The 24,543-nt window shown below is 43.8% G+C and overlaps 1 protein-coding gene across 1 annotated transcript; it reads right to left on the bottom strand.

Annotated features, from left to right (window-relative positions):
• Positions 1 to 281: 281 nt before the first annotated feature.
• REG4 (regenerating family member 4) lies at positions 282 to 23,550 on the bottom strand. The gene is made up of 6 exons (XM_061409074.1): positions 23,444 to 23,550; positions 18,889 to 19,048; positions 12,151 to 12,248; positions 8,035 to 8,172; positions 6,407 to 6,512; positions 282 to 457 (listed from the first exon to the last, which is right to left on the bottom strand). Exons 2-6 carry the CDS (start codon positions 18,953 to 18,955, stop codon positions 390 to 392), a joined length of 477 nt encoding a protein of 158 aa, XP_061265058.1. The 5' UTR covers positions 18,956 to 19,048; positions 23,444 to 23,550; the 3' UTR covers positions 282 to 389.
• Positions 23,551 to 24,543: the final 993 nt, after the last annotated feature.

The following is a 24,543-nucleotide window of genomic DNA, read 5'->3' as shown; positions in this document are numbered from 1 at the left end:
GAGGGTAGAGGAATGCAGAAGCTGAAGCGGGCAAGAGGCTTTTTCCTGAATTTCTTCTCTTGCCATCAAACCTTTATCCCTGATGGCCAAAGACCTGGCTCTTTCATCAGTGGGAGAGGCACCCCTCATCTGCTAAAGACAGTGGAGGTGGGGAGGAGGAAAAGAGAGTACTATGGAAAGGGATTGTGGGGTGAATATTTAGAGCTAGAGGACACTGTCATACCAATGTTGACATCCCTGCCTCTGAGTTTAAAATGTCAGTGGAATAAGGGCTTCATCAGTCTTAGTTGCTATGTTTACTCTTCGAGACAATGATCAGATAGGCAGCATGGCAGAGAAGGAAGAAGAAAGGGCCTTGAGCCAGGGTTGGCAGGATCTGGATTCTTGCTCTAGGGTCGGTACTTGCACAGGAAGTGTTGGCGCTCATCGCATTCTTTGCTGGTCCAAGTTAAAAAATCTGCAAGAAAATAAACAGATATTTAAATCCACCCACTTGCTGTGTGAGTTTATCAGCATTATCTGGGTGTTTGCTTGAACCCATGGATAGGGTACAAAAGTTTGTGGCAGCTTGACTAGGATGTCAATAGTCAAAGCTATGGTTTTTCTTGTAGTCATGTATGGATGTGAGAGTTGGACTGTAAAGAGAGCTGAGCACCAAAGAGTTGATGCTTTTGAACTGTGGTGTTAGAGAAGACTCTTGAGAGTCCCTCGGACTGCAAGGAGATCCAACCAGTCCATCCTAAAGTAAATCAGTCCTGAATATTCAGTGGAAGGACTGATGCTGAAGCTGAAACTCCAGTACTTTGGCCACCTGATGCAAAGAGCTGACTCATTTGAAATGACCTTGATGCTGGGAAAGATTGAAGGTGGGAGGAGAAGGGGAAAACAGAGGATGAGATGGTTGGATGGCATCACCGACTTAATGAACATGAGTTTGAGTAAACTCCGGGAGTTGGTGATGGACAGGGAGGCCTGGCGTGCTGAAGTCCATGGGGTCGCAAAGAGTCAGATACAACTGAGAGACTGAACTGAACTGAACTGACTAGGATGTAGAGCCCAGTTGTTAGGTCAAACACCAGTCTACATTTTGCTGTGCAGGTATTTTTCTATTTAGATGTGATTTAAAGGCCACCCACTCCAGTATTGTGGCCTGGAGAATTCCATGGACTGTACAGTCCATGGGGTCGCAAGAGTTGGACATAACTGAGCAACTTTCACTTTCATTTGCATTTAAATCAGTAGACTTTGCATAGAGATTACCCTCCAAAACTTGGTAATCATCTAATCAATGAAGGCCTTAAGAGAAAAGACTGAGGTCCCCAGAGGAAGGAATTCAGACTACTCTCAGCCTCAAGTCTACAACATCAACTTGCAGGAACATCCAGCCTGCTGACCTGTGCTGTGAACCTCAGATTTGCCAGCCCCCACAATTGCATGAGGGCTTCCCTGGTGGCTCAGCTGGTAAAGAATCCACCTGCAATGTGAGAGACCTGGGTTCAATCCCTGGGTTGAGAAGATCCCCTGGAAGGGAACAGCTATGCACTCCAGTGTTCTGGCCTGGAGAATTCCATGGACTGTATAATCCATGGGGTCACAAAGAGTCGGACATGACTGAATGACTTTCACTTTCACAACTCCATGAGCTGATTCCTTAAAATAAATTTCTCTATCCTACATGCTCTGTCTGTCTGTCTCACTCTACCTTCTCTTTCTTTTGTTTCTCTGGAGAACTCCAAGACAAGCTAAAAGAAAAATAATTTAAACATCATACACAATTTCAGATGCTCCATACCAGCATTGCTTTTGAGGAAGGCAGGGCTTGACATTTTGTTGTTGTTTTATCGCTAAGTCGTGGCCGACTCTTTTGCAACCCCATGGACTGTAGCTCATCAGGCTTCTCTGTCCACGGGACTTTGAAGCATTTTTGAGGAGAGGTTCAATTTTTTTTCTTCCAAAAAATAAGCTCCACAGAATGGCTTGCCAATCTGGTGTGTCTACCACTGAGCGATGGGTTGCTCCCCAGTTGGCTGTCTGCCTGGCTTTGACTTGTAGATCTGGCTCTGGCACTGGCACCAGGGTGTGTCAAGTTGATGGGATAAGAGCCTGGGAGGGGGGCATGGAGGTACAGCCAGGCAAACCAAGGTGAGGTGCCTGGTTCTCAGGAGGAAGAGGAGATAGGTCCTGACCACTCCCTCAGCCATAGGGCCCAGAGCTGGGCCACAGGGTGTAAATGAGATGGAGACGCAAACATTCTGGGCATTGCCAAAGTGTGGGGCAAAGAGAGCATGGCACGAGCTTCAAACGACCATGGGGAACGCAGCAAGCTCCCCTGTGGGCACTAAGGAAAGTGTCTCTTCTCCCTCATTCCTCCATGAAAGAGGGGCAGGTTCAGGGAGGGGTGTAGGAGACCATACTCGCCTCCCTTCCAGGCCATGAAAGCCACAAGCCAAGTCTGCACAGTGATAAGCATCTGACATATACTGGGGCTTCCCTGGTGGCTCAGCTGGTAAAGAATCCGCCTGCAATGCAGGAGACCTGGGTTTGATCCCTGGCTAGGGAAGATCCCCTGAAGAAGGAAATGGCAACCCACTCCAGCATTCTTGCCTGGAGAATCCCAGGGACAGAGGAGCCTGGTGGGATATAGTCCTTGGGATCGAAAGAGCCGGAGTTAATGACGAAACCACCACTACCACCACGATGATTAGTATTATTTTTCCCTCTATACAGAGTGGCGTCTGAGGCACAGAGAAGTAAGGAATCTGGTCAAGGTCACACAGCTAAGTGAAGGAACTAGACTCCTACCCCAGGCATTCAGAATGCAGAACCCAGGCCCTTGACCTAAACTATATTAAATATGAAATTTATTTTTTGGTTGTAGAACCCTAGTTATCATTACTCAATATCTCATGGTGAACCAGTAGGTAACTCAGGAAGCACTGTGAAATACAATTTTCCAAAGGGTCCTGGTCTTTTTAAACAGAAAAAAGGAACAAGTTCAGTCACACAGAGAAGCACACACATGGAGTGTGTGTGGCTCTAATTGGGGACACTAATATTATACCTTGTGAGTCTTAAACAAACTATATAGCCCCTGAGTTGGTGAAGCTAAATCTGTTATATAAATATAAAGTTACATTGACAGGGCTGAGGGGAACACACTTTTGAATTCTACCTTCACCAGTTTCTAATCCTTGCTTCCTTCCTTGAGCTTTTCTGCCCCGAGAGCCTGTATCCTGAGAGTGGAGAGCTGGGCTGAGTGAACGGGAAGAGAAGTGTCCTGGGGCCTGGTGTTCTCAGGTGGACGACTGGCTTCTGGTTCCCACACAGGACACTTCATTGTTGGGAACTTTGCTGATGTGGACACAGACTGACAGTGTGAGGATTTTGTTTCAGAGCTCCATCTGATTGAGACCTTAGAATCACGGGAGGGACCTTGGGAGGCCATGGTCCCCTGCTCCCCTGGAGCTTGGTCTGGCATCCAGCCCTAGGGATTCTGATGCTGTCAGTCTGAAGCGATCCCTGAAATTCTAAAAAATTTTAAAACATTCCTTAGCTGACTCTCATGTGCTGCAAGCCTCTTTTAATGCTTTTTTAAAAATTTTAATTATTTATTTTAATTGAAGGATGATTACAATATCGTGATGGTTTTTGCTATATATGAATATGAATCGGCCATAGGCATACATGCAGCACCCCCATCCTGAACGCTTCTTCCACCTGTCTCCCCACCCTATCCTCTAGGTTGTCCCAGAGCACCGACTTTGAGAGCCTTGCTTCATGCATCAAACTTGCACTGCTTATCTATTTTACATATGGTAAAGCATGTGGTTGGTTCAATGCTATTCTCTCAAATCATCACATCCTCTCCCTCCCCCACTGAGTCCAAAAGCTTATTCTTTGTGTCTGTGTCTCCTTCGCCGCCCTGCATATAGGATCATCAGTACACCTTTCTAGATTTCACATATATGCATTAATACACAATATTTGCCTTTCTCTTCTTTAATGCTGCAGCTGCAATAACAACCCCATGCATGTATGCTCAGCTGCTAAGTCGTGTCTGACTTAGCCCGCCTGGCTCCTTCTGTCCGTGGGATTTCCCAGGCAAGAATACTGGAGTGGGTTGCCATTTCCTCCTCTTGGGGATTTTCCCAACCCAGGGATCGAACCCATGTCTCCTGCATTGGCAGGCAGGTTTTTTACCATTAAACCACCAGGGAAGCCCCAATATCAACCACAATGTCCACTTTTGCTTGGTTAACTCTACTGATTGGTTTCTCACTACTTTCTAGGGTAGTTCATTATATTTTTGGACCATGCTGATTGTTGAGAATATTTTCCTTGGCTTGAGTAGAAATTTACATTTTGGTAGCTTCTACATATTGGTCTTGGTGTATTCCTTCCATCAGAGATGACTTATTCTTTAAACAGCAGCTGTAGTCCCTTCGAGACTGTGGGAAGCGCCTCCTTGGTCTGTGATATGACCCCCTTATCTCCGAAGGTTTGCTTAGTGCTCACCTCAGAGTTTGTCTCCACATGTTCATCACTTTGCTGTCAGAAAGTTTTTGCATATAACCTTTATTCTTCAGACAATAGTAAACCTGTTCCACATCCCTTTCCACCTGAGCCCCAGCACCTGAGTCCTCAGTCCTGGCCCTTCCCAGGCTCACCCCCTGGCTAGTGGGGGAATCCTGGTGACACTACAAAGGCCTTTTAAACACACTGGGATGTTCTCTTTCAGATCAAGCATGTTTTACATCTCTGACATTCTGTTTCCTTTCCATGTCACTTATTAGCCATGGTTCTCATATAGGAGTGATTTTCTCCCTCCAGGGGATATTTAGGGCTTTCCTCGCGGCTCAGACGGTAAAGAATCTGCCTGCCAATGCAGGAGATGTGGGTTCGATCCCTGGGTCAGGAAGATCCCCTGGAGAAGGGAACAGCTACCCACTCCAGTAATCTTGCCTGGCAAATTCCAAGGACAGAGGAGCCTGTCAGGCTACAGTTAATGGGGTTGCAAAGAGTTGGACAGGACTGAGCAACTAACACTTTCAAGGGACATTTAGCAAAGTCTGCAGACATTTTTGGTTGTTACAACCTGTGTTTATTTGTGTGTGTGTGTGTGTGTGTGTGTATGCTGCTGGTATCTGCTGGTTAGTGACTAGGGAATGTTCACCCTACAATGCACAGGGCAGCTCCCACAACAAATCATTACCCACCCCAAACGGCATTTGTAGCAAGGCTGAAAACCCTAACATATTAGCATAAAAAGCAAAGCTTGAAGGCAGGCAAGAGAACTGAAGAGGCTGCAGTGACGGTGTCCAGCCTGCAGCCGAGGTTCTGGGCACTATGTTCTGGGATGAAACTCAGAGAATATGAGCGAAGAATGCAGGCAAAGTAAGGTTTCCAGGGCTTATGGGGAACCCTGACTATAAAGAAGCCCGAAAGCAGTCACACATATTTGCTCCCTGTAGTCTGGGTTTCTCCAAATATGACATATTTCCCCCTCATGGTATAGCACAGAATTTTAAGATAAACAGAGACACAGATGTAGAGAACAAACAGATGGACACCTAGAGGGGAAAAGGGGAGGGGATGGATTGGGAGACTGGGATTGACATGTACACACTACTGTGTTTAAAATAGATAACAATGAGAAGCTACTGCATGGCACACGGGGAAAAAAGAGGGGTCAGTCTGCTCACAGGCCATCTATTAAGTTAATCTTAACAATGCATTCCAATATACAGTGGGTGCAGACCAACACTATTTGATTCCACTTACACGAGATACCTAGAATAGTCAAACTCACAGAGTCAGAAAGGTCATTGGTAGATGCCAGGGATGGGGGTGGGGATAGGGATGTGGGGAGAGGGAAGGGGGATTTAGTGTTTAATCGGGACAGAGTTTCAGCTTAAAGAGGTGAAAAATTTGGGAGATGGAGGATGGTGAGAGTTGCACAACAGTGTGAATGTCCTTAGTGCCACTGAGCTATACAGTTAAACGTGGTTAAAATAGTGTGTTTTCTATTATGTGACTTTTACTATGATAAAAAAAACATAAAAAAGAGAATGTAAAAAAAAGTGTATGTAATCATTTGCTGTATAGCAGTAATTAACACAACATTGTTAATCAACTATACTTCAGTTAAAATGAGTTATTGAAAAATTTTTAAAAAAGAAAAAAGTGATTGGAGTAAAAGAAAATATTGATAACTGAACGGCTGGTACACTGATATGGCAAAGATTGTGAAATGGTCACAAATGGTCAGTGAGTAATGTCTGGGACAAGGCCTCTGTCCTGTAGAGTTGTGGGTGTGAAATGGTGCAGAGAGGAGTCAATGTCCAGCTTCGCTCTTAAGAGGAAAGAGAAGGAGCTGGGATTCAGGAAGAGATGTGGTAGAACTTACTGGTCTTGGCGTTCATCACAGCACAGTACTTGTTCTCACCCACGGACTTGCCAGACAAGGATCTGTAAATATACACGGCTCCATCGACCCACTGCCAATGATGCTTCTGCAAACGACAGGAGATGGGAGACACGTACACGTTAGCCTCCCCACCTGCTCACGGCCCAGATGGTCACCACAGCCCACTTAAACACAGCATTCACTGTAAAACTTGGGAAAGCACAGAAATGTGTGAAGGGAAAATAGAAAAGCACTCCATTTAACCTTCAGGAAGACAACATTACTAATATTTTACCATATTTACTTGTGGTGTAACCATTTTTATCTATCACAATATTTTTAGTACTGAAAAATGTGGTAGCCTTTAAAACATATATATTCAATTTTGTAGTATTTTGCTTTCCAAACATTTTTTAATGGTAAGAATGTACCACAATTTACCTTGCTGATTCTCCTATTGATTGATGGTCATGTTGTTTCCAATTTACAATTACTGCAAAGAATACCGCTATGAACAATTTTATTTGTAAAGCTGTTTATGCATTTAAAATTATTTTTTTAAACTAGAATCCCAAAAGTAGAATTAATGACCAAGGGGCATGCATATTTCAAGGATATTCAAGTGCATTTCCAAACTGCTTTTCAAAAACAGTTCCGTTGTAGGAATTTATACCCTCATTTACTGGGAAATTTCTCCTTATCTTAAAAATACTATTCATTAAGACAAAGCAAACATCTAGTAATCTAAGTCAAATTATATTGTTATTCTAATTTGTATTTCTTTGATACATTCATTGTACAATTCATTAGGCAGTTTACTAGCCGCAGTCATGAAGGTAAAAAATTAAATTTAAAAAAATCTGGTAGAAATTCCTTCCATTAAAAAAATAAATAAAAATCAGATAGAAATAGATGTAAATATTTATCTTATCTTTGAATGAGAGAGCTCTGGTTAATAGCAGTGTAAATACTAACAATATAAAATTAATTGTATAAATCATTTGTAACATCTATAGCAAAGTTTATTAAGAAACACAAAGTCTAGGATTTTTCTCCTTGTATTCTTTGTGCTTTTTTTGGTTAACATAGAAGCTCCACAAAGAATCTATAAATTGCAGGTCCCACACAGAGACTTCAGCAACCTCACATGTCATTTCTTACAAAGAGGTACTGAGAGAGGCAAAATGAAAGACCAGTGAAGAAAGTTAAGGAGGGCATAAGACACATGACCGCATCTGGTGAAAAGCTTAACTGAAAGCTCTCCCCTTTAACTCAAGATCTAATTGGAATTTAATTAAGCGGGATCTCACAATGAGACTCTGTGTGTGTGTCTGTGTTTATTTGTATATGTATATACCCCTATATACTTACAGAAACCTCTTTTGAAAGGCTCTGGGGAGCTGGTACTTTTGTGTTTGAAAAGGTTTGAGAGGGCTCTAAATGGGGGTCTGTAAGTGGAGGACATTGCTTTGTCCCTAACCTGGACGCCTTGGCCTCTATCAGGTGGAGGCAGGTGACTGAAGACCTGCTGTGTGTGCCCTTGCCAGTGGGCCCGGGCCCGTTTCCCAGACAGGAGCTGTCTATCTGCTTTTCCCACGGGGCCATGAGTGCGCCAGGTCTGAGGTTACCTTCTGTGGGTCATGCAGGCCAATCCACACCGGCTTGTTTCTTTGATAGGCACCTATGTACTTTGCTATGGTGCTGGCTTCCTTTAAATTCAGGACAGATGCCAAATGGGCTCCGTTTCCATATGACTGACACTCGAGCTGAGGGCAAGGAGGAGATATGAGGTTTAAAAACATAGCCCACAACCTAAATGTCCATCTACAGACAAATGGATGAAGAAGATATGGTATATCTTTTTTATGGTTGAGTAATAGTCCATCATGGGCTGAGTAATAATGGACTATTCAGTTCAGTTCAGTTCAGTCACTCAGTTGTGTCCGACTCTTTTCGACCCCATGAATCGCAGCACGCCAGGCCTCCCTGTCCATCACCAACTCCCGGAGTTCACCCAAACTCACATCCATCGAGTCAGTGATGCATCCAGCCATCTCATCCTCTGTCGTCCCCTTCTCCTCCCGCCCCCAATCCCTCCCAGCATCAGAGTCTATTGCTGCTAAGTCACTTCAGTCGTGTCCGACTCTGTGCAACCCCACAGTCGGCAGCCCACCAGGCTCCCCCATCCCCCGGATTCTCCAGGCAAGAACATTGGAGTAGGTTGCCATTTCCTTCTCCAATGCATGAAAGTGAAAAGTGACAGTGAAGTCGCTCAGTCATGTCTGACTCTTAGCGACCCCATGGACTGCAGCCCACCGGCTCCTCCATCCATGGGATTTTCCAGGCAAGAGTACTGGAGTGGGGTGCCATTGCCTTCTCCGAGAGTCTATTACTCGGCCACAAAGAATAATGAAATAATAACATTTGTGGCAACATGGAAGGACCTAGAGACTATCATACTAAGTGAAGTAAGTCAGACAAAGACAAATGATATCGCTTCTTTGTGGAATCTAAAAAATGATGCAAATGAACTTATTTACAAAACAGAAACAGACTCATAGTCATAAAAAACAAACTTCTGGTTACCAAAGGAGTCAGAGGGCGAGGGATAAATTCGAAGGTTGGGATTAAAATATACATACTATAATATGTGAAACAGATAAACAACAAGGATCTACTGTATAGCACAGGGAACTCCACTCAACATCTTGTAAAGACCTATAAGGGAAAAGAATCTAAAAAAGAATATATTGATAGAGGTGTATGTATACCTGAATCACTTTGCTGTACACCTGAAACTACTGGGATACTGTAAATCACCTGTATTTCAAGAAAAGTTAGAAAAAAAAAAAAAGAAAGAAAAGCACAGCCTTCACCTCAGAACCCTAGCTCACCATGCAACATGCACACACAGCCCCCGCCGCCTCTCAGGACAGAAGACTTCCTGTCATCATGGGAGAAAGCACAATGTCACAGGTGTGAGGTCTCTTCGAGGCCAGGTCACGAGCTTTAGGGCCAGGAGAAGTACCTGGGGTCCTGGACTCGCCTCTCATTTGTGTATGTGACCTTGACAAGTCTCTGTACCTCTCTTCCTCGTCTGTAAAATGGAGGACATGATTATGGCTACACAAGGGAGTTGTTACGAGGATGGAACTGTCATAATGATGTATTATAGTAATACACTTCAATAAGTCTGAGCCCACGGATTGTAAAATGTGCCATTCTCTAACTAGAAACTTACTGCCCAACTGAAAAAATCATTTTATATACACACACTTTACAGACAGACAGAGACACATACTTTATGCTCTCCTGGGCTTTGTTACGGGATCTGCCTACATGATAAAACTTAATTTAATAAAAGCATGGTTTGACTGTGGTTGCTACTCTAATGCTTGCCTTTGAACTTGCTCAGTATTAGATGTGGTTACTGTTTCATGATAATTTAGTCCTGGAGGAGGGCATGGCAACTCACTCTAGTATTCTTGCCTGGAGAATCCCATGGACAGAGGAGCCTGGTGGGCTACAGTCCATAGGGTCGCAAAGAGGTGGACACGACTGAAGTGACTTAGCAGTCCTCACACTAAGTGCCAGCCACTTTACAAAACCCAAATGTTTTTACATCCATAATTTCATTTGCCTTTCAAATTTGTGAGGTGTAGATGCTGGATTCCCAGTCCACGTTTAGGGAGTGTACCAATCACAAAGATTGCTGGGACAGAAGAGCAAACAGGCTCAGTTGGTTTAAGTGATATTTTCCCTGTAAGTTCACATGGCTAGAACCCAGGGCTCTGCTTCTGCGATTGGGTTTACCTGTCATTTTCATGCCAGCTCCATTGCCTCCAGGAGTTTTGTGAACTAAGATAGCAACTAGGAATCAAGAAGCACAGCACTGTGGGGTCAATTTCTCCAGTCCTTCCTGACACCTTCTCTGCACTCTGGTTCAGGAGTGGTTAACTCTGCTAAGGCTTGGTAGCAATCTTATGGATTGTTTTTGCCTTGAAAATCTGAACTGAGCATCTACCATGTGCCAGAGGTTTTTTGCAACAACCCCAACAACCCCATGGAATGAAAGCAATATCCCCATGTTACAGAAGAAAAGTGGTAAAGCGAGTTATAGCTCTAACTAATGCCTGGCAAAGCGTGATTTAAACGCACACCTATATTATTCCAATATAGACTTGGACTTCCCAGGTGGCTCAGTGGGTAAAGAATCTGCCTGCAATTTAGGAGACACAGCAGACGCAGGTCAATCCTTGGGTTGGGAAGATCCCCTGGAGAAGGCAGGGCAACCCACTCTAGTGTTATTGCCTGGAGAATCCCATGGACAGATGAGCCTGCCAGTTACAGTCCATGGGGTCGCAAAGAGTCAGACATGACTTAAGTGACTGAGCACACATATTATTCCAAAGCTCCCCGGATATCTTCCTCTTTGTTTTGGTAGAATTAGCATTGGGCTCTCTGGGGACAGGCAGTACAAATGTCTGAGGCCATTGTGGGCCCAGATTGTACCCCATATCCCCACTGGTCTCCCCAGTCGGTCACTCCAGTAAAACAACCACAATTCAGAGACACAGCAGCCCTGACTCCTCACATTCCGAGGTAACTTACTCTGACTGGCTTGGTGTGTATCTCTTAGGAAAGCCTCAGTGAAATAAAACCAATGCGTTTGTTGAGCTGTGGGGTCACTAAGGCCTTCCATGTGTTCGGAATGCTTCACTCTCTGTCAGGTGGCTCTGAGGCTGGTAAATCTTGTACAGCAATTCAAGTTGTTCTTTCTGTAAGTTCCTCATCTCATCCTCTTTGGCTTAATGTGCTTCTGTCTTTTTCCCTGATAACGGACTCTCCGAGGGGAGGCTGTCTCTGGTTCATTCTCATGCCTTTGCAGCAACCCCAGGGTCTGGGCCTGTAGCATGCCCTCCATTGATTTGTCGTTGTTCAGTCACCCAGTCGTGTCCAACTCTTTGCGACCCCATGGACTGCAGCACGCCAGGCCTCCCTGTCCCTCACCATCTCCCAAAGTTTGCCCAAGTTCATGTCCACTGCATCAGTGATGCCATCCAGTCATTTCATCCTCTGATGCCCTCTTCTCCTCCTGCCCTCAATCTTTCCCAGCATCAGGGACTTTTTCAATGAGTCAGCTGTTTGCATCAAATGACCAAAATACTGGAGTTTCAGCTTCAGCATCAGTCTTTCCAATGAGTATTCAGGGTTGATTTCCCTTAAGATTGACTGGTTTGATCTCTTTGCTGTCCAGGGGACTCTCAGGAGTCTTCTCCAGCATCACAGTGCGAAGGCATCAATTCTTCGGTGCTCCATCTTCTTTATGGTCCAACTCTTGGACCATACATGACCACTGGGAAGAACATAGCCTTGATTATATGGACCTTTATTGGCAGAGTAATGTCTCTGCTTTCCAACACACTGTCTAGGTTTGTCATAGTTTTCCTGCTTAAGAAGCAAATGTCTTCTGATTTCATGGCTGCAGTCACCACTGCAGTGATTTCAGAGCCCCCAAAAAGGAAATATGTCACTACTTCCACCTTTTGCCCCTCGATGTGCTCCATCGATGCTTACAGCATTAGAGGAATTGAAGAGGTAACCCTCTTCTCTCCACTTCACCTGCCAGGTGACTTCTCGGAACACCAGGGAAGGACCCTTGGCTCTGAGTTGAATGATACCTGGAGCTTCGAATGTTCCCTTGCTCTAGAGACACCTCTCTGAGCATGAGCCAGATTTCTTACCTCAGCCTCGGACCAGTTTCTCAGCTTCCGGAAGTATCCATAGCAATATGGCCCATGGTAAAACCAGCCGGTAGCACAGCTAGGTCTCACTATAGTGGCTGTGCACAAACAAAAGCAAATACAAGTTACAAAGGAAAGAAAAAGCAGTTCAACACCTTAGCCAGTTTAAGACCCAGGTCACCTTGAAGGAGGAGAGCTGAGCGCCCTGGAGGAAGGCTCTCTCTCAGCTGCCACATCTTTATACTGTTCACCTTTCTCCTAGCATCTCCAGAGGGGGCTGTGGTCTTTTACCAGAGTACTTCAGCACTGGGGAAAAGGAGATCACCAGATCTTTGAGGATACCGGACACTGGCTCTGAACTGACACCGATTTCAGGAGACCCCAGACATCACTGAGGTCTTCCAGTCGAGTAGGGGTTTATGGAGGTTGAGCAATCAATGATGTTTTAGCTCAGGACTATTTTCCATGGACCTAGTGGTCCTCCAAGCCCATCCCTGTGCTAATCTCCTCAATAATGGAATACGTAATTGGAATAAACATCCTCAGCAACTGGTAGAATCCCCACGCTGGTAACAAGATCAAACAGATGTAATTCAAGAGATCACAAGAGTGGATGAGGGGCATCAATTGGTAGTTTTAGGCATTATAGGGAGCAAGTGGGTTTTTCTTTTTTTTAATCTAGGGGAATGCACGACCGGTTAGATGGCAACTTGGCAGAAACTTGAGAATGAGGGGCTGTAAGTCAGTAGGCAGGGGAGGGGAACATTTTAGGCTAAGGGGGTGGGTGAGCAGAGAAATGGCAGCAGGAAGAGCAAGCACTTAGGTTTGCCGTACATGTAGAGGATCTGTCAAGGAACCACTATCTGTCAAGAAAACAGAAGGAGAGAGTCAGGGCCCAGAAGCCAGGGAAACCATGATTCAGAGAGAAGCACAAACTCTTTCAGCTAGTGGACTGATGAATGGACCATGGCACTGAAACTGCTGGAAATGCAGAGGACCCAGGTAATGAAGGGGATGCTGAGCTAGTAAGTCTGGACTTTGTGCCAATGTGGCTGCTCGGTAATGCTGTGGACGCGTGCAGGAGTCTTTCCACCCCCAGCGCATATCCCTGCACTGCTGTGGTCAAATAGCCTCTCCTCTCTCCTCGGGCAGATGACGCGGCTGTCACTTGCCTGCTTTACGCTTCTGTTCTACGTCATTATGTGTGTTAGCCCCTCAGTCATGTCCAACTCTTTGAGACCCCATCGACTGAGGTCTGCCAGCCTCCTCTGTCCATGGAATTCTCCAGGCAAGAATACTGGGGTGGGTTGCTATTCCCTGATCCAGGGGATCTTCCCAATCCAGGGATCAAACCCCTGTATCCTGCATTGCAGGCAGATTCTTTACTGCTGAGCCACCAGGGAAGCCCTGTTCTACTTCATTCCTTGCCTACATATCTCCTCTCCTACAAATCTCCTGTTGCTTTCAGATAAGCTCTCCACTCAGTTGGGCATTCAAGGGTGTTCATAGCCTGGTCTTATGGCCCTAGTGAAACACAGCTTCCTGTGCAGCGGCCCCAGCTGCAGCTTGGAACATGACGCTCATGGTTGACGTAGATCCTTTGCTTGTGCTCTGCTTTGTACCTGTGAATGATGGACAATGACTAACCGAGTGGAGGCACAGCAAGAAAAGTTTCAGTGTGAAAGTGTCTCTTTTGCCCTTTCCTGTTTGCCCATTTTGCTTGCCTTTAACCTTGCTTGTGTGCTAAGTCACTTTAGTCATGTCTGACTCTCTTTGGGACTCTATGGACTGCAGCTCACCAGGCTCCTCTGTCCATGGGATTCTCCAGGCAAGAATACTGGAGTGGATTGCCATGCCTTCCTCCAGGGGATCTTCCTGACCCAGGGATTGAACTCACATCTCTTATGTTTCCTGCATTGGCAGGCAGCTTCTTTACCACTAGCACCACCTAGGAAGCCCTCTGTTTAACCTTGAAAAAGCCTAATTATAGGCATTAAATCACTAGGCAATTTAACCTGACTCCTGACTTATGCTCTCCTGAACGCATACTACACCTTGTCTAAACTGCTGATTGTTTTTCTAGATAAAAAGAAATAAAAATGAAGAATTCAGCAGTTAAAAGATGTCGTTGTTGTTCAGTCACTAACTCATGTCTGACTCTTTGTGACCCCATGGACTGCAGCACACCAGGCATCCCTGTCCTTTACCATCTCCTGGAGCTTGCTTATACTATGTCCATCAAATTGCTGATGCCATCCAACCATCTCATCCTCTGTTGTCCCCTTCTCCTCTTGCCTTCAGTCTTTCCCAGCATCAGAGTCTTTTCAAATGAGGATGAAAAGTATTGGAGCTTCAGCTTCAGCATCAGTCATTTCAATGAATATTCAGGGTTGATTTCCTTTAGGATTAACTGGTTTGATCTCCTTGCAGTCCAAGAGACTCTCTAGAGTCTTCTCCAGCACCACAGTTGGAAAGCATCAGTTCTTCAGTGCTTATCCTTCTTTATGGTCCAACCCTCACATCCATATGTGACTACTGAAAAAACCATAGCTTAGCCCATATAGACCTTTGTCGACAAAGTGATGTCCCTGCTTTTTCATATGCTGTCTAGGTTTTCTTAGCTTTTCTTCCAAGGAGCAAGAATATTTTAATTTCATGGCTACAGTCACCGTCTGCAGTGATTTTGGAGCCCAAGAAAATAAAATCTGCCACTGTTTCCACTTTTTCCCCATCTATTTGTCATGAAGCGAGGGGGCTGGATGCCATGATCTTAGTTTTTTCAATGTTGAGTTTTAAGCCAGGTTTTTCACTCTCCTCTTTCACACTCATCAAGAGGCTCTATCCTTAATAGTCCTCTTCTCAATCCTGCAGGCAGATCCTGCAGGCAAGATGACATTGGAAAATTCAACCAGTCTGCACACAGTGGGGAATGATGCAGAATCCAATTTCCTGCATCAATAATTCATTAAGGCTCTTCTGTCTTTCTCCCCTTTAAAAATCGTCAAGGCTGAGCAGAATCTTTGGAGTTGGCCTCTGGACACAAGTTCAGCTTCTCCCTAGACTGCCAGCTTTTCTGAGTCAAGCACCTTTCCTTTCTAAGCAACAAGCAGTCAAACTGGCTAACAAAGGGGTACCTCAAACGAATCAGGAGCAAGCAACATAGAAGCTCATATGCTTAAATACCTTACCTTCTCCTACCTTCAGGAATACGAGCATCAGCATTTGATGTTAAATAAAAAGAACACCTTTATGCCACTGCTGCTACTCCTGTTGCATTATCACCAGCTTCCCTGTGCAGAGTGCTTCCTTGCCGCCAGGCACTATGCTGAGGGGTTTATTTGTACTACATATGTATCTTAGGGAGGCGAGGAAACAGACCGGGTGGCCACCCGTCTAAGACCACACAGGGAGGTGGAAAAGCCACTTTTCAGATTCAGTTCTCTAACTTACGAATCTGTGTTCCTGCCACCAAACCTCTCAACTTTGGCTTTTATAAAAAAAACAAGAAATTGGAAATATGGCAATGAAAATCATTAGAGGGTTGGGATGCCTTGGTTATTTTATCAGGGGGAAAGAAAGTAAAAGACATCTTTGACTCTTAGAGTAAAAATTGATCTTCTTAAGGAGAAGGCTGAGCACCGATTACCACTCCAAATGAAAAGGCTTGAATTTCAGTAAGGAACAGTCTGGAGAGAGATTATGAAGCATGCTTTTCAATTGAACACTGGTGAAAAGATTCTGAAAGAGGTGGAAGGAAAGAGTCCACGTCTCTGACTCCAGTCTGAGGATAAAGGCCCCTTGCTTCACACCAGGTGCTCCTCGTTCAGTTCTCCCTGATTTCTCTTTCGAACTCTGAAGTGACTCTGCTCGGCATCCTGTGGGCAGATGTGTAAGCACAGATTCTCCACCACCAGGCACTTTCTTTTTTCCTGAATCCAGGTAGTGAGAGCAGAGCTCCCAGTGGCACACTGGAGGACCTAGAGGGGTCAGGGCAAAGCACACCTTGGGTCATGCTTAAGGCCGGACCACCAGTGCGCTCTCTCTCTCCCTGCCCCCTGTGTCTGTTTTGAGCGTCCTTCTCAGTTTCTGTCCATGTCGCTCTGTTCGGCTCCCTCTGAGCCTCTCTGTGTCTTTCTGACCCTTTCCGTGTATTTCTCTCTTTGTCTCTTGCTGTCTCCCCACTCACCCTGGTGTCTCTGTCTCCCACTAACTTTCTGCTGGTCTCTGTGCCTGAGTCTCTGTGTGTCGATGACTGTTTGTCTCTCTGCCTCATTCTCTCCTCTCCTTCCTCCCCCCTCACCTCACCATGGACTTCATGATACTACAGCCAAGGCCGCGGCACCCTGACGGAGATGCGTGAGCTCCTGGAGGGGCAGACTGCGCTGCTCTGCTGGGGCTGCCGCTCTACCTCCCACCACCTCACACCTCATGGAGCATTTACTATGTCCCAGGAGCTGTTCCAGGCATTCCAGTCACCCTCACAATAACCCTGGCAAGTAGATTGTCACTAACCTCAGTTCCAGAGGAGAAAACAAAGGCAGAGAGTTGTCAGGTCCTGGAGTCCTACAGCAAATAAGTGGCAGAGACAGGATTTGACCACCCAAGATGGTCTGACTCTAAACAGAAGCTCTCAGTCATTATAGTCATTGAAAGTGAAAGGGTCAGTCCCTCAGTCGTGTCCAACCCTTTGCAACCCCATGGACTGTAGCCCACCAGGCTCCTCTGTCCGTGGAATTCTCCAGGCAAGAATGCTGCAGTGGGTTGCCATTCCTTTCTCCAGGCGATCTTCCCAAACCAGGGATTGAACCTGAGTCTCCCGTATTGCAGGCAGATTCTTTACCGTCTGAGCCACCAAGTTTGCAGCATTGTAGTCATTAGGCTCAATTTTTTTGTTAAAAAACCCCTATGAGCCAAGTACATTCATTTAGATTGCCTTGTTTAATTACCAGAGCTTTCCTAAGTAATAAGGATGTATATATCCCCCCCTGGACAGATAAGAAAACCTCTTCGGGGGTGAAGTAACCTACTGAAGACACTCTTGGGGAATGAGGAGGGATCTGGGAGAGGAGCCAGTGCCCAGAAGCCCTAGAACCCTGATTCCACCACTCCTGGTCCTAGACTCCTCATCCATACACATGCAGTGGCAGGAGGTTTTGGCTCGTAACATCCCACCTGGACTACTAATAGTCTTTTTGCTCCACCACTTACTAGAAATGTGGCCTTGGGAACATTATTTAAACTCTTTTAGTTTTGGTTTTCTTGTTTATACACTGAATCATAGGGTTGTTGGGAGGATTAAGTGGGATAACGCATGTACAATGATTAGCACTGAGTGTCTAGTAATTGTCAAAAAATAGTAACTACTTAATAAATTGTAGCTATCAAAATAATCACATTATCATTATACCCATGTAATATGGTTTGAAAATAGTAACTAGTTAGGATGTTTTTTGTTTTGTTTTTGTTTTCTATTGGAGTATAGCCGATGAACAATATTGTGAGAGTTTCAGGTGAACAGTAAAGGAATTCAGCCATATATATATGTGTGTGTGTGTATATATGTATATATGTGTATCCATTCTCCCCCAAACTCCCCTCTCATCCAGGCCGATGCATAACGTTGCTCAGAGTTCCCTGTGCAGTACAGTAGGTCCTTGTTGCTAATCCATTTTCAGTAGAGCAGTGTGTACATGTCCATCCCAACTCCCTCACTTCAAGCCCCCCCAGGGAAGCCAGGACCAGAGCAGCAAGGCCCTAGCTACCCAGGCTGTTGATTAGAAATGGCTGTGAAACGCGGCCCGCTGGGGGAGCTTGAGGGCAGCCTCTCCCAGTCTTTCACATGCTAGCACGTTCCAGAGAAAGTGGTTGAGTTCCCCAGGTCCTGAATGGCCGTAGATGGTTGAGAGAGCTGGTAGCTGGACCCGTAGACTTCAGCCATGAACATGAGGCCCCAAGAACCCTGCTTCTCTTTGTATCTCCTTCCAGTCACTCTCTCCCCTGGCCTAGGTATCCGCGCAGGGAGAAGTGCTGGGTCATGTACAGCCCTGCGCCCTCTCAAGAGACCTCTTCTCAATAGAAGTGCTGCTCAGGCGAGTTTCTTCACCCCCTGTACCACATACAACACCAGCAGGGCCTCTGCAGACTGTCAAAGCAGCCAGGATGCTTATTCTTAGCTCATATATGCAGCTTTCTTCCCCTGCTTTCTCCACTGGTAGATTCTAGGGTATTGCTTACAATCTCACAGATGTGTTACTTTGGTATTTTATTTATAAAATTTTTTTTTTTTTTTTATTTGTCTGTGCCCGGTCTTAGTTGCAGCATGTGGGATCTAAGTTCCCTGACCAGGGATTGAACCCGGCCACCTGCATTGGGAGCACAGAGTCTTAGCCACTAGACCACAAGGGAAGTCCTGACATGTGACTTTATACTTGATGCTGGGCCTATATGTGTGTTGGAGCCATCTCTCCAACTAGTCTGTATGTTCTTTGCAAACTAGAATCCCCCAATATGTTTAAATAGGAAAAGTAATGCACAAAACACTGGGTAGTTCTAATTATAGTTATCATTACTTGACTGCCAGGTACAGGTACTTTAAATACATTACCTCCACCCTTCATAATAAATTTGCAAAATAATTATTATAATCTACATTTGATTGATGATGGTTTCACTACGGCTTACAACCATACAAAGAACATTGACTGTGGGCTCAATTCCAGCTTAGTGACTGATACTCACCATCCAGGACTTCAGTGCTGATTACACAGCTCATCAGAAAAACCATCCACATGCTTTTCAGAGCCATCTTCCTCTTCCCCCAGGGACAGAAGTGCTTCAGGAAGCACAGATCTCAGAGTCTTTGTCAGTTTTTCCTTGATATTCCTGGATTCACCCAGATCTGAAATTTCAACACATTTATACTAGTGAAGTGGACCTAGGAATTTATAAAAGCCAAATCGTATTAGTAAATGCATGCTTCTCAGTCGCTCAGCTATTCCCAATTCTTTGTGATTCCATGGACTGTAGCCTGCCAGGCTCCACTGCCAACGGGATTTTTCAGGTAAGAATAATGAACTGGACTGCCGTATCCTCCTCCAGGGGATGTTCCTAATCCAGTGATCAAATATGTGTCTCCTGCATTGCCTGCATTGGCAGACAGATTCTTTACCTCTGTGCCACCTAAGAAGCCCAAATCATAAATGAAGGAAAAAATATTTCTCTGGCTAAACCCAAATTATACAACAAAGGGAATTTGAAAAGATACATGCACCCCAATGTTCATTTCAGCCCTGTTTACAATAGACAAGACATGAAGAAAGTGAAAGTCACTCAGTCATGTCTGAGTGACTCCTTGTGACCCCATGAACTATACTGTTCATGGAATTCTCCAGGCCAGAATACTGGAGTGGGTAGCCTTTCCCTTCTCCAGGAGATTTTCCAAACCCAGGGATCGAACTCAGGTCTCCTGCATTGCAGGTGGATGCTTTACCAGTTGAGCCACCAGGGAAGCCCCCAGACAAGATATGGAAGCAACCTAAATGTCCATCAACAGATGAATGGATAATGAAGGTGTGATGGACCTAGAGATTATTATACTAAGTGAAGTCAGTCAGAAAGAGAAAGATAAATACCATATGATATCACTTACATGGAATCTAAAATACGAAACAAAGGAACTTACAAAACAGGAACAGATTCACAGACTTGGGAAACAAACTTATGGTTACCAAAAGGGAAAGTTATGGGGAAAGGGTAAATTGAGAGTTTGGGATTGATATATACAGAGTATCTTTAAAATAGATAATCAACAAGCATCTACTGTATAGCACAGGGAACTACACTTTACTACTAATAATAACTCCACTTTTCTGTAATAAAAGAGTTTTAAAAAGAACATATGTATACATGTATAACCGAAACACTTTGTTGTACACCAGAAACTAACAGCACTATAAATTAATTATACCCTGCTGCTGGGAAAGACTGAAGACAGGAGAAGGGGACGACAGAGGACGAGATGGTTGGATGGCATCACAGACTCAACTGACATGAGTTTGAGCAAGCTCCAGGAGATGGACAGGGCAGCCTGGTATGCTTCAGTCCATGGGGTGGCAAAGAGTCGGACACGACTGAGCGACTGAACAACAACATACTTCAATAATAGATAAATAGGAATCTCAAGCTAAATATAAAGATTAGGAAAAATTATCTTATGTCAGCCTCTAAGCCGATGCCAAAGATCTAACTCTGCTGGGCTGAAAGGTTTCAAGTCTGAAAGCATTTGGTATACTCTGAAGAGCCCGCCCTTGCTATTCTAAGCACAACCAGCAGAGGGCGTCCAAAGCAAGCTTTCTCTCAGATGAGGCGGTATTTGAGCTTTAATAGTTTAAGTCCGGAGAAGGCAATAGCACCCCACTCCAGTACTCTTGCCTGGAAAATCCCATGGACGGAGGAGCCTGGTAGGCTGCAGTCCATGGGGTTGCTAGGAGTCGGACACGACTGAGCGACTTCACTTTCAATTTTCACTTTCATACACTGGAGAAGGAAATGGCAACCCACTCCAGTGTTCTTGCCTGGAGAATCCCAGGGACGGGGGAGCCTGGTGGGCTGCCGTCTCTGGGGTCGCACAGAGTTGGACACGACTGAAGCGACTTAGCAGCAGCAGCAGCAGTTTAAGTCAATCAAGTCAATCCCAACCGTGAGTTTTTAAATGTTAGAATTAAAACTGAATATGTTATCTAATATCTCCACTTTACAATTTAGAAAACCTGAAGTATAAAGTCATTTTCTCATTGTCACACAGCTACAAGATTTCCTAACTTTAACTTTCTTCCCTTTACACTTAGGAGATATCACACTTTTAAAAAAATAATTTTATTTTTCCTGCGACTAAATAGTACACAAATTATTAAAAGATCATTGAAAAACTAGAGAATACGAAGCAATCTTCCAGAGAAACAATTGAGTGAAGAGCTTATTAACATTTTTCTAGGCATGTGTTGTTTACATAATTTTGTATAGAGTCATATAATTCTGAAACATGGTTTTATCTCTCAGAAACAGATTGATTGTAATAAACATTCTTCCACTCTCATAACTTTTATGAAGTTTTGCTTCTGTCTTTAGTATAAATTCACGTACGTGAGAGCCTGCTAAGTTGCTTCGGTTGGGTCTGACTCTTTGCAACCCTATGGACCGTAGCCTGCTAGGCTACTCTGTCCATAGGATCCTCTGTCCATGGGATTCTCTAGGCAAGAAAACCGGAGTGGGTTACCATGCCCTCCTCCAGGGGAATCTGCTGGACCCAGGAATCGAACTCTTGTCTCTTACATCTCCTGCATTAGCAGGTGGGTTCTTTCCCGCTAGCACCACCTGGTAAGTCTGAATTCACATACACAGGGTTGTAATTTCACAGAACACACAAATTGTCACATTGATATTCTTGGCTAAAATACCCTCTGAACCTCGAGGAGTAGGAGGGAGGCTCAAGAAGGAGGGGATATACGTATACTTATAGCTAATTCAGGTTGTTGTACAGCAGAAACCAAGACAACATTGTAAAGCAATTATAATCCAATTAAAAAATAAATTTAAAAGAATTTTTAAAATGCCCTCTGAACAGGCTGTAGTGTATGTTCATTCTAACACTAGTGGGCAGGAATGTGCTTTCCTCAGCCCTTAATGAACACCTGATTTGTCAATTTTTTTTTTCTTGCTAATTTTGGTATATTAAAGAAAAACTTCATTTTAAAAATACTGATAAAGTGGGATGTCTTTTTATATAATGATTAGCTCTTAAATTTTATTTTATGAATTTTTGGTTTACAGCTTTGCACAGCTTATTGTTGGATTTTTTATCTTTTTCCTCAGGAATCTGGAGGGCTTTCTTTGTATATTTGTTGTCTTTTATATCATACCAAAAATATTTCCCAGTTTGTATTTTCTCTTGTTTACAATATACTTTTTTTGCCTACTGAAAATTTCAAAATTGTCATAGTTATCATATCCTTTATAACTTTTGGAATTTATATTTGAAAAACTGGCCATTGCCATCCACATAAGATTAAAATATCTACCTCTATTCTATTTTTTATCCATTAGGCAACTACTTTAGTGTAAGCATGGGGTTGGGAAAAAGGTTTTTCCCCCAAATTACTAAGATGAGTAATTCATTGCATTTTAATTTGAGCATACTTTATGATCCGCAAATCAGCATACATGTTCTAACTATCAAATAATAGATTGCTTAAGGGAAATAAATGGTGAAAGAGTGTTTGAAATGGAAACTTTCCCAGAAAATCTAAAGATTAGGTCCATATGGACACTCTGACACAGCGTTGATAAGGAGGGAAACAAAAGAGTGAAGAGTGTGTGGCTGTGATGACCTCTCTCTCTCTCTTTTAATTATGGTATTAACCTGCAATTAATTCTGCTGAGGAGCCTCCATTCCAAAAGTGATAGAGGTATTTTGGCTGTCCTGTACCTGCTTCAAGACACAAATGGTAAAAGCTTCGCTCTCAGGTCAACAATCTGGGGAAGGGAGGTTCAGCATCTTTTTAAATATAGTCCTCCCCACTTATCTGCAGGGAATACATTCTAAGACCCCCTGAAACCACAGATATTACAGAACCCTATATATGCTGTTTTTCCTATGCTAATCGGGGTGGTGGGGGTCGGGGTGGAGGGAAGCAGTACGCTGGACAAAGGGATGACCTGCCTCCTGGGTGGGAATAAGCAGGATCATGCTAGATTTCATCAGGCTGCTCAGAACAGAGCGTGGCACAATTTATAATTTATGACTTTTTTTTTTTGGAGTTTACCATTTAATATTTTCTGACCCCAGCTGACTGAAGATAGCATACTTCGGAGAGTGCCGCCAGGATAAGGAAGGGGCACTACTGTAACCTATAACTGAATCCTAACAAATTGACATTCATTGAATGCTCCCGTGTCATCCAATTTAATCCCCATAACTGGGCTGCATTCCAGATATCATTAGCTTATTTTGCACATGAAGACCCTAAAGTTTATGGAGATCAAGTATCTATCCTACAGTTTCACAGCTTCTAGATTGCTGAGCCAGGATTTAACTCAACACTATTTGAGACCAAAGCCAATGCTCTTTATAAGACAAGAAAAGAAATAAGTAATTTAAATTAAAAAAACAGCAACAGAACATGATGAACATGTTTTGAACTATAACTTGTTCTTTCTGGCCCAGTTAAAAGCTGGCAAAGAAAAACAGATACTCAAAGAAAGCCCTATGCCCTCAACAGCATGGAGGATTAATTACCTGGTTGGCATTCAAGGCTCTGAAGACCCCTGCCTTCTTCAGTGTCCTTAGAGATCCCAGGAAGTTTCTGAAGTTCTTATATCTTCTTGCCTCAGGAATTATATGACGTTTGCTTTAATCACACAGCAGCAATGTTTACAAATAATAGCCATCCATAAAAGTCTTATCTACAGCCAAAGTGAACTGAATGAGATATGAATTGAGAACATGTCTAAGTTGTATTTTAATTATTTAAGAGAACCTCTCCCTAATTGCAAATAGAGTCTTTTCTCTACAATCCATTTTAGCAATATCCTGTAATTTGTGATGAAAGAAAATTACACTATTGAAGGATAGGAAAGTAATTTTGGCTTATATATAATTTAACTTGAAATTTACGCTAACTAGAATAGCTTATTTGTGGAAATAGAGCTAAGGATGTAGAAAACAAACACAGTTACCAGGGGATAAGCAGGGGAGGGATTAATGCGAGACTGGGATCGACACACACACACTATTATATGTGAAATAAACTAATAAGGTCTTACCGTATAACACAGGGAACTCTATTCAATACTCTGTCATGACCTATATGGGAATAGAATCTAAGAAAGAGTGAAAAAGTGAAAGTGTTAGTGGCTCAGTTGTATCTGACTCTTTGTGACCCTGTGGACTGTAGCCTGCCAGGCTCCTCTGTCCTTGGAGTTCTCTAGGCAGGAATACTGGAGTGGGTTGTCATTCTCTTCTCTGGCGGATCTTTGCAACCCAGAGCGGGTATATGGATGTGTATAACTAATTCACTTTTCTGTTACAACTGAAGCTAACATAACATTGTAAATCAACTATACTCTAATACATTTTTTTCTGAAACTTAAAAAAACCCAGGCTGTTTGTGGCCTATTAAACCTGCAAATGTACATCTGACTTAACCATTAAAGGAAAGAATGCATTTAATAATTAAAATGGAAAAACTGTGGTTCAGGCATTCAAAATGGAGCTGGGGGTGCCATTGTGAATGTGGTTTCAGACATGTTCCTGTATCCCTAAGAACTTGGATTTTCTGAACTGTAGCAGAATCAAGGACACCACCAGTTTCTTTCAAAATAATATCTGCTGGCAGC

Source organism: Bos javanicus, chromosome 3 (genome assembly GCF_032452875.1).
Source record: "Bos javanicus breed banteng chromosome 3, ARS-OSU_banteng_1.0, whole genome shotgun sequence".
In the NCBI taxonomy this organism is placed as follows: domain Eukaryota; kingdom Metazoa; phylum Chordata; class Mammalia; order Artiodactyla; family Bovidae; genus Bos; species Bos javanicus.
Note: the sequence above shows the minus strand (reverse complement) of the source record. Positions and strands in the feature narration are given on the sequence as shown.

Coding starts and splice junctions, on each gene's coding strand:
- REG4 (XM_061409074.1), bottom strand. CDS start 18,955: ATGGCTCTGAAAAGCATGTGGATGGTTTTTCTGATGAGCTGTGTAATC. Junction 6,513..8,034: donor GCCTGCATGACCCACAGAAG/GTAACCTCAGAC, acceptor TGTCGTTTGCAG/AAGCATCATTGGCAGTGGGT. Junction 458..6,406: donor TGTGATGAACGCCAAGACCA/GTAAGTTCTACC, acceptor ATTTTCTTGCAG/ATTTTTTAACTTGGACCAGC.